At 37.5% G+C, this 10,489-nt stretch overlaps 1 protein-coding gene across 1 annotated transcript; it reads right to left on the bottom strand.

Moving 5' to 3' along the window:
* Positions 1-1,320: 1,320 nt before the first annotated feature.
* rx2 (retinal homeobox gene 2) lies at positions 1,321-6,936 on the bottom strand. The gene is made up of 3 exons (XM_043233461.1): positions 6,508-6,936; positions 3,215-3,468; positions 1,321-1,764 (listed from the first exon to the last, which is right to left on the bottom strand). Exons 1-3 carry the CDS (start codon positions 6,797-6,799, stop codon positions 1,321-1,323), a joined length of 990 nt encoding a protein of 329 aa, XP_043089396.1. The 5' UTR covers positions 6,800-6,936.
* Between the last annotated feature and the right edge of the window lie 3,553 nt (positions 6,937-10,489).

The raw sequence follows: 10,489 nt of genomic DNA, 5'->3' as shown, positions 1-10,489 counted from the left end.
TTTTTCTGGAATATATGCATGCATGTTTACATACGTAATAAATATACACAGCAGACATATATTATGTAAATATGTTTCATGAACAAAAATAAAAACTAAAAATAAAGGGTCAGAAATGCATAATAAAATAGGCTTTCTTTTCTCAGCGCAAAATGTAATATCTCACACTGCCCTCTTGTTTTTGGGGTGAAATATAATACACTTTCTTCATAAAATTCACCTTTTGAGACATCTGACCATCAGTGCTTGAAAAAGACCCCACAGACACTGAAAAGTTAAACCTCAGACTCGTTTTATATGATTATATGATCATGATGAACGGCAAATAGGATTGTGGCACGGGTAAAATATGTGCTATTGAATTAGAAACGTTTAACGCTTATGTTTAAGCTTATTTGATCAAATCCATTCCTTTTAAGTCAAAGTCAAGCGATTACTCAGTAACACTTTACAATAAGGTTCAACGTTATAAAGCATGAACTTCATATACTTCTACAGCATTTATTAATCATACTTAATGCTAATTTTAGCATTTATTAATGCATTATTAAAATAAAAAGTTGTGCAACATTTGATAATGCACCGTGAACATGAGCTAAAAATGAATTTTTGTATTTCTTATTAACTAACGTTAACCGAGATGAATAAATACTGTAATATACGTATTGTTCTTTGTTTGTTCGTGTTAGTTAACGCATTAACTAATGTTAACGTGTGACACCTTATTGGAAAGCGTTACTTCAAATCATTTCTCACGTCTAGGTGGGATATTAGTGCATGAATGCAGGCTCTGAGCAGGCATTGAGGTATCGGTTTTCCTGAGCTGCGCTGTTAAATTTCCATTTCTTCAAACTAGTCTTCAACCTGGAAGAGCAGAGGAGCACGGCACCGACCGGAAACCCAGAATCCTCGATATTTTCGGGTAAATAGTAAGAAACGCCTTACTGTAGACGCCCGAACTCTCTGCACTTTGTTGCCATGGTTGCCAAATCTGCGCAATAAAATTCAGCCCATTGCTATTTTAATTGCATCTAAAAACTGCGTACTGTTCCGTAGAAGACTTGGCAACCCTGATAAGAAACTAACGCGCCAAGCAGGTTTGATGCCGTTAATCCAAGCATGCTGTGTTGCGGAGATATCCTTCAAATCAAACTGTGTTTTGTCTTATTGGCGGAGGCTATAAAATGAGTTTTCAATGCTTCGTGTTTCTAGATCCCGGGTGAACCCTAATCCTAACGATCCGATGCCGGTCATTTCTAAAAATGCATCCAAATGTCTATGAGATCCCAGTGAGGTACGATAACGCTCCCCGTTTCCCCGTTACATGGGTTGCCAGGTTTTGTCCATGGACTGAATGTGCTCCTTGGCCTTCATCCTCAGAGCTGCGATGCTGGAGCTGCGGTCCACGTCTTCCAGCGGGTATTTGTCGTTGAACGCCGGAGGGCACTGGTAAGGAGGCGGAGGCATGGGCTGCATTCCCTGCACCATGCCCGGAGAAGCGTTCAGGAAGCCGGGGTGGCCCGTGTAGGCGGGCTGGAGGCTTTGGCCGGGTCCCATGAAGCCCGGGATGCTGTGCATGGGAGTGGCACTGGAAAGCGGCGAGGACAACCAGGGGTCCAGGGGAAGAGAGCTAGTCATCGGCCCTACGTTGGGCGCCATCGCCGGTCGGTTGAAGGACAGCATCGGAGAGTCGTGGAGCTTCATGCTGCCCGTGTCCATTTTTTCTTGTCTCCGCCATTTCGCCCGTCGATTCTGGAACCAAACCTGCAGGGCGGGACAAAGTCGAGGCTGTTTAGTGACGTAGGCGCCGTCTGCTACGAGGAGACTTTAACAGCACATTTAAGATGCGTTTCTAGGTCAACGAGCTTCCTGTAGCAACGTGCTACTTATAGACGGAGCTCGCCAAGAGTTGAGTTGGACGCCTTCCTGGTCTCCTTGCTCGTGCAGAGGTTATAGGGTCGCACGGTTTTGACATACTGTAAGGCGAATGGCTGGATACAAATGCTAAAATGCTACTGTTGCGTTTTTAAAACAACGATGTTTGCCCATTTATGCACAACGTTCCTGTACGTTTTCCTCATAGAGGTTACTTCGGAAATGCAATTGTGCAAGTTACCCTATTTAAAATGCAATAAGCATGCAAGTAATATAATTTTGAACACTTTTCTAATTTACTTTAATCATTTTCAGTCACTTAAAGCTAAATCTTAAGAAGAGTAATAGTTTAGTTGAGCTGAATAGCTGCAATATTTTTGAATTAAAATCTTTGTATAGCTATGATGGGAAACACGGGCACATAATTATTAAAAAATAAAAAAAAGCATAAATAAGAAATAAAACGGTTATGTAATAAGCATGCGTTTAGTTCTTTAGCAAATGCAAATTGGGAAAAAATAATGTTAACAACATTATTAAGCATGAACTATACCTCTACAGCATTTATTAATCTCACTTAATGCTAATTTTAGCATTTATTAATGCGTTATTAAAATAAAACGTTGGGTTTGTTAACATTTGATAATGCACTGTGAACTAAAAACGACCGAGATGAATAAATACTGTAATATACGTATTGTTCTTTGTTTGTTTGTGTTAGTTAACGCATTAACTAATGTTAACGTGTGACACCTTATTGGAAAGCGATACTTCAAATCATTTTTCACGTCTAGGTGGGATATTAGTGCATGAATGCAGGCTCTGAGCAGGCATTGAGGTATCGGTTTTCTTGCGCTGCGCTGTTAAATTTCCGTTTCTTCAAACTAGTCTTCAACCTGGAAGAGCAGAGGAGCACGGCAAAATCTGTATGTGTGAACACTTAATTTTAAGGCATCCCTGTTACAGTGTCATTATATATGTACTGAGTAATGTTAATTATCTATATAATCACTACGGTTAGGGTTAAGGTTCGACTTAGGGTAACTTGCATGTAAATGTATTGTTATTATTACATAATTACATAATTATTAATTACATAACACTTTTACACGTCACGTCTCGCCCTCAGCGAGATCCAGCCATCATTCCCTTCTTCACAGGTCCCACAGACGTAGCTTCATCAGTTTAACAAAGCTCTGTCTCTTCTATCGAAGCAGATTCTGTTCGCCGAATCGTTAAACAGCATCACCTCGCAAATGTAAGTTCATTACAAACAACCCCAATGGCAAGGTTGCAATGCAACGCAAGCACACTGATGGGACTCACTATCCACGCTCACCTGCACACGAACTTCCGGGAGGTTGACCTTCATAGCCAGCTCTTCTCGACTGTACACATCTGGGTAGTGGGATTTCTCGAAAGCGCGCTCCAGCTCGTGCAACTGGTAGGTGGTGAAGGTGGTTCGGTTGCGTCTGTGTTTCTTTTTAGGCTGATCCTCGTCAGGAGGGTCCGGCGAGCGGCTGTCACTCTCCACGTTGCTCCGTGGATCTCCCAAATCTGCATCGCACTTCTCTGTGGAGTACAGTCCCGCATCTACAGCACAGGATAGACGGAGTGCTCTTTATCTGCCAAGCACCCTTGTCAAGTTCATGAAAGAATTAATGGGTTTAAACCTGTTTTTTTTTATGCAGTTGCTTGCTTTGGTGTTTGCTTGGGTGTTGCTACAAAGGTTTTTGCTATTATGACCAAAATTATAAGCTATGTAAAAAAAATATTTCATAATATTGATATGCATCTCAATATAGCTAAGTCATTTTTTATGCTATTAAAAAAAGAGAACAAAAAAGTAGCAAATTACAAACACAGTGAAACAGAAACGCAAATTAAGGTAGTAGTTTGCTTTCAGAACAACAATTTGCAGATAATTTTCTCACCCCCTTGTCATCCGAGATGTTTATGTCTTTCTGTCTTTAGTTTTTGACGAAAACATGCCAGGATTTTTCTCCATACAGTGGACTTCTATGGTGCCGCCGAGTTTAAGCATCCAAAATGCAGTTTAAATGCAGCTTCAAAGTGCTCGAAATGTTCCCAGCAGAGGAAGGGGGGTCTCATCTAGCGAAACGGATCAGATATTTTATGAATGAATGAATGAATAAATAAATAAAGTCTATCTCCGCGTAAACTCTAGAGATTTCCGGTTTGTGACAGTTAGGGTATGTCGCAAAACTCCTCATTTTATCCTCTAACTTCAAAATCCTCCTAAATCGGTGTTTTATGTTTTTTGGGGTTTTTTTTGATAAAGTTTAACCATGCTTATTCACTTTGTAACCACTTCTACATCGATGTAGGGTGATTTAGGACAGTTTTGAAGTTACAGGAGAAAATGAGATGAGAATTTTGTGACATACCCTAACTGCCTTGAACCGGAAAACGCAGACGAGCAGAGCGTTTCAGGTTAAAAACGATTCAAAACGTATTTTTACCTACTTATTTATACATTTACTTATTTATTTTAAAAGACAATCGATAGTTTCGCTAGATAAGACCCTTCGTCATCACCTGGAACCGTTTAGAGCCATTTTAAGTCGCATTTAAACGGCATTTTGAACCGGGGGCACCATTGAAGTCCATTGTATGGAGAGAATTCCTGAAACGTTTTCATCAAAACATCTCATACAAGACATAAACATCTTGGATGACAAGAGGGTGAGGAAATTATCTGGTTGTTCTGAAAGTGAACCACTCCTTCGAGTAAGTTTTTAAGCTGCGCAGTAGGTTTATGTAACACATTAAAAAAATGCATACTACAGAAATTGAATAATGAAGTATATCTAAAATACTACAATGTCACTCACTGCTTACTTACTAAAGAACCAAAACTAATTAAATTAAGAGCATTGAGGGATTTTCCAGACAGTTAACTTTTAACACCCCACTCTTTATTCTTGCATGTTTCTTTATCACGTTTAGATGCATATAACCTTTTGCCACTCGGATATATTTCACTGTGAATGTAAGTCTGTGTGATTTGGGTTTTTTTTTCACCTGTTTTATCACTCAGCAGGTAAAGAAAGCAGTAACATCACGCCTCCCCTCAACGAGACACATCATTTGTGCGGTAAGGTACATGTTAAAGTTAAAACGTGGAGCCTTAAAGGGAAGGACCGGCCAAAAAATTAATATCCTCTCATCCTGCATTCAGCTGTTCTGTTTATAGCAAAGCATTGTTGAGAAGCAAACGGGTATATAATACGGTAAAAACACGGTAACCTGCATTCTTCTTTCGCGTTCAACAGAAGACTCAGTTTAATTGACAGTGATTAAATCGCATCGTTTTTGCACGAACGGTCTCGCCATAATCCCTCGCGCTCTTTTGCTTTTCCCGAACGGCGCAAGTGCAACTTTCGGATTCTTCGAAAACGAACGATTCGGGAGTTCCTTCACTTCTGCCACGGTAAGTAAGTCCTCCCTGTAATCCAGCACGCAGATGTCACCGGTTAAACCTGTAGACCTCATGCGGCCAAGGCCGCTAATCCAGCCGCTAAGAGGTTCACTCAGTACCGCAGCGTTCGGACCGGGAGTGGCCGAGCCGCCCGGCAACAGCGGAGATTTTCATTTCGCAGAAACGGCTAAGAGCGACCCGCGCCACATGTTGAGGTGGGGCGGATCCAGGTGGAATCTAATTAAGTTAGGCAGGATTAGCATCAGATCACTGGTTCCACGTTAGCAAGTGTTAAACGTCGTGCTGTACGCAACTTTCATAAACCAGACGCCTACAGGTCCGGCTAGAGGCGCCGTTTGCGAGATGCGCATGTTTTTATCGGAAAGCAAAATCTCTAGCATTGAATCAATAGCCATGTGGGTGCGCGGGCTTCAGCGAAACTCATTAAATGCAGATTTATCGCTAATAAATTGCCATTGTCGCTATTGTTTATCGGGCTGTGTATGCAAAAATCATTTGAAATAATATTATATTTATTTTATTTCAATCGCGACCGGATTGCGAGGCGACTAACTAACGCCGCAAAATAAATAAATGAAATTCGTAATTTGTTTTTGACTCGTTTTCCATTATCTAAATATTCTTAAATCAACGTACTTGAGAAGGAAAATTATTTAAGACTTTTTGAAATATAAAAATGGTGGGGGTTTATGCTTGAAATGTGTCTGTGAGAAAAATAACAGACGTGGTGGTCATTTAAAGTTTAGTTAAATGCGTCTTGAATTAAGATGGTTTCGAGATTTGAAATGGGAAATGAGTCGAAAAATTGATTTGATTGCCATCTATGCAAATTTATTTAGGTTAAATATATTTAGGACCTATTTTCCACATACGTGACATTAATTCAAGCGGTCTTTCTTTAAAATCACTGACTACTTGTGTTTTTTTAAGTCACTAAAGCTTGTACCTAGGATTAGAAATCCGAACAAATCTAACCTTTCGGCGTATATTTCATCCGAGCGAGTCTTCGAATCAAGCGTCTTTGCCTCAGATTTGGAAAAACCCAATTCTCGGCGCCAAATCTAGAGACCGGAAGCTCGTGCAAAGCGGCGCCGTCCTCTTGATCGTTGCATGAAATGCATTTTGTGCAAGTGGTGACACTGGCTTAAAGCAAACCTGCCGATGCTCACCGTGATACGCCGACTGCTGCGGATTATCCGGAAGACTCTGCAGGTGACCGTAGGGGTCAGAGGTCACCTGTTTCTCCTCTTCTCCCAGATCTGCGGCGTCCACTTTGTGCGTGCCGACGGGCCCGACCGGGTCGAGCAGAGGGTCCTGGTCTTTGCTGAAGCCCAGGATCACGTCGATGCTGTGGACTCGGCCTCCCATCCCCGACACGCCGCCTTTACCCAGATCGTGGTAGTTGTCCGTCGAGAGGCAGCCATCATCCACCATGTTCATCGTATCCGGTGACAAATGCATCCAATCTGCCCTCACGGTAAGTCTCTTCAAGGAAACGCGTGCAAATAATCTCCAAAAAGACAATCTGGTTCCAGTTTGTGTTCCTCTTAATGATCTGTTGAAGAATAGAAGGGGTTAATCACTTTTAGTTATGGTCAGCGCAGCAGTATTTTGACCATTAGCACAATCATATTTAGTCAAAAGTTTAGGTTTTTTTCAGGTATGTCGCTGCTTGTGATATTGGTCTTACTTTATTTGTTTTTGTGTTTTCGTATGTGAAAATGAGTGTATATTTAATATTATTATCTTTTGTTTTTGCATTTTAAAAACATCTTTATAGAACAAAATAGGCTAATATTTGCAATATTTAATATTATTATCTTTTTTTTTGCATTTTAAAAACATCTTTATACAACAAAATAGGCTAATATTTGCAATATTTATTTATTATTATCTTTTAAAAACATCTTTATACAACAAAATAGGCTAATATTTGCAAAATTTAATATTATTATCTTTTTTTGCATTTTAAAAACATCTTTATAGAACAAAATAGGCTAATATTTGCAATATTTATTTATTATTATCTTTTAAAAACATCTTTATAGAACAAAATAGGCTAATATTTGCAATATTTATTTATTATTATCTTTTTTTTTGCATTTTAAAAACATCTGTATAAAACAAAATAGGCTAATATTTGCCATATTTAATATTATTATCTTTTTTTGCATTTTAAAAACATCTTTATACAACAAAATAGACTAATATTTGCAATATTTATTATTATTATTATCTTTTTTTTGCATTTTAAAAACATCTTTATAAAACAAAATAGGCTAATATTTATACGCAGATATGTTCATTTTATGAACATTTTATGGTTTTATGTTTTGGAAATGCCATAAAAAAAGCAAAAAGTCATAATATAATACAATATCATATCATATGCCATCAAATGTTTTGAGCTGCTCTGTGCATTAATTCTTATGAATTAGTTTATTGCTATATTTAATATTTTTATATTATTATTATATTATTTGTGTTTCCATGAAGTCTCCATTAGCGTATCTGTTCCTCTTTATGTATTTTTAATTATCTGATCATTTAAAAAACGAAAAAAAAACAAGCAACTTAAAATAATAATCTACATTTGTAGTAAGAACGTAAAAATAAGATTTAAAGAAAAATCACAAATAATATTTTTGATTTACTAGAAATGTTAAAAGTGATACATTTAGTTATTCATGCAACACTGAATATGGCGCTTTTCTGCAAAGAAAAAAAAAAGCGTCAAGCTAAGCTTGAGAAAGCAGCGGCTCTGACCTTTTATGGTTCGCACGCTTCATTAGTTTGACTAAAAGACAACTAAAGCACGGAGTTTGGATGCTTTATTCTCCCGCATCGATTGTTAACGATCCTGTGCATCTCCTCAACTGTCATTTTCATCCCTTTGGAGTCTCTAAAGCACCTCAAGTCCTTCTTTCAGGCCTGTTTTGGAGCATTTAGTCAGGTTTCAGTTTCAGTCAGTTGGAGATCAGACTTTAAAGTATACCGCTCGGTCGAAAAAGTTAAAAAGTGATCATTAAGTTAGTTCTCATCGCGTTAAAATGTATATGCTTTGTAAATTCAAAATAGCTTTCGTTTAGTTTCTGTGAAGGAGTTACGCTGTTATTATTTTATCATTAAATCCAATAAAAAAATTTGCAAATGAAGAATGATTTAATTAGACTCAAATAAAAGACTTCCACTTTTTGCCGTAAATTACTAACTTAAAAATAATAATATAATAAACGAATATATCTGCTTATATTTATCACATTTCATATGCATGTCCCGAGCAAAAACATTTCAGCAGTCTCGTATCTCTTCTAGATTCAGAAATGATTTCAAATCTAGCTCCAGTTTACAAATTAAAAGTCACTGAATCCAATAAAAGACAAAAGTTTGCACTCGGTTTATCAGATCTTTTGTTTTTGCATTTTAAATACATCTTTATAGAACAAAATAGGCTAATATTTGCAATATTTATTTATTATTATCATCTTTTTTTGCATTTTAAAAACATCTTTATACAACAAAACAGGCTAATATTTGTACACAGATATGTTCATTTTATGCTTTTATGGTTTCATGTTTTGGAAATGCCGTAAAAAAAGCAAAAAGTCATAATATAAACGGTTTATCAGACTCGCACAGGCCTGGTTGTAAACAAATTCATAAAGTTTCAGTATCCTCCAGAACTTAGAAATGTATTTTTTTTTTAGCTTTGTGAGCAGTTATGCTACATAACATGCAATATTTTATTTCTCTTTCCTGTCGCGCTTCCGGTCATCTATTCAAGCGCTACATAATTCACTTTTGTTCAAATGCGCTGCATTTCGAAACGGATATTATATATAAAGTCTTAATCGCCCGTTCTAAAGGTCATTCAAACGTAACGTGAACCTAAAAACATTCAAATCGGAAAAAACTAAACTTCACCCACCTTTTTCTTCAACTTTCCGGCTCACCAGAAGCGCACAGGGCTGCCGTCGCGTCCAAGCATCGCCGCAAACGACACGCCGCAACTTTTTTCTTTTACCCACAATGCACCTGGCCCAGGCTGTAAAACGAACGAATTTCTCGCATTCCCAAAAGTGAAACGCAAATTCCGAAGCGCTCAGACGCATCCCATTCCCTCGGCATATGGAGGTCTTGATCTTTAGGATGAAGCCATGCAAACTGTCCTGACGCGCGGGGAGCCGCTGGCAAGAGGAAAAGACTTAAGAGGTTTAATAATTGGAATCCTTCCCCTTTAAGGATGATTGACAGTTGTTCTCTGCCGGGGTAATTGCACTAAACGCTGGCCGTGGTTTGGCCACAGAGGGAGGCCTGCGCTAATGAAGCACCGGCAGAATGTCCTTTCAACACTCTTTTGTCTAAACGATAATGGCGACCCACTGAAAGTGTCCTTTAATCCGCGACTCAACAAAAGCAACACACCGTGTGTTAAGATGTGTTTTTCTTCTGCGGCCAAATAAATGCCTTCGGCGCTTAGCAAAGATGATCGGCAGAAACGGGCGTACCGAGAGATAAAGTGTTGTGAGGCTGGTAACACAAACGGGTCGTTCTTTAAAAACTGTGTACGGCGTTGAAGTTTTATGATTTAGTGCCGCGTGCGTAAATGAACTGAACTAATGACTACGTCGCTCACAAAAAGCATCAGATCAGATTCGATGCAGCAGCCAAACAAGTGTCTTTTTTAGATTTTTTAATATTTTAAAATATATTTTTTTCTGTTTCATATTTTTGGACAAATTTTTAATACCTTGTATCTGCTTTTAATTTAATATTTTCTATTTAAATATTTGCATTTTTAGCAGATGAGCTGTGCTTTTAGCGCATTTATTGAGTATATATATATATATATATATATATATATATATATATATATATATATATATATATATATATATATATATATATATATACATATATATATATATATATATATATATATATATATATATATATGTATTGTACAACATTATCTAGAGTATATTAGTTATGCTATATTTGGTAACACTTTACAACAAGGTGTCATTTGTAAGCATTAGTTAAATTTATTAGCTAACACGAACAAATGCATTTATTATCTGCTATTAATCTTTTTTATATATTGTATATTAGTTAATGAAATATATAATGTAATATTAGTTAATGAAAATG

Source organism: Puntigrus tetrazona, unplaced genomic scaffold (assembly GCF_018831695.1).
Source record: "Puntigrus tetrazona isolate hp1 unplaced genomic scaffold, ASM1883169v1 S000000837, whole genome shotgun sequence".
In the NCBI taxonomy this organism is placed as follows: Eukaryota; Metazoa; Chordata; class Actinopteri; order Cypriniformes; family Cyprinidae; genus Puntigrus; species Puntigrus tetrazona.
Note: the sequence above shows the minus strand (reverse complement) of the source record. Positions and strands in the feature narration are given on the sequence as shown.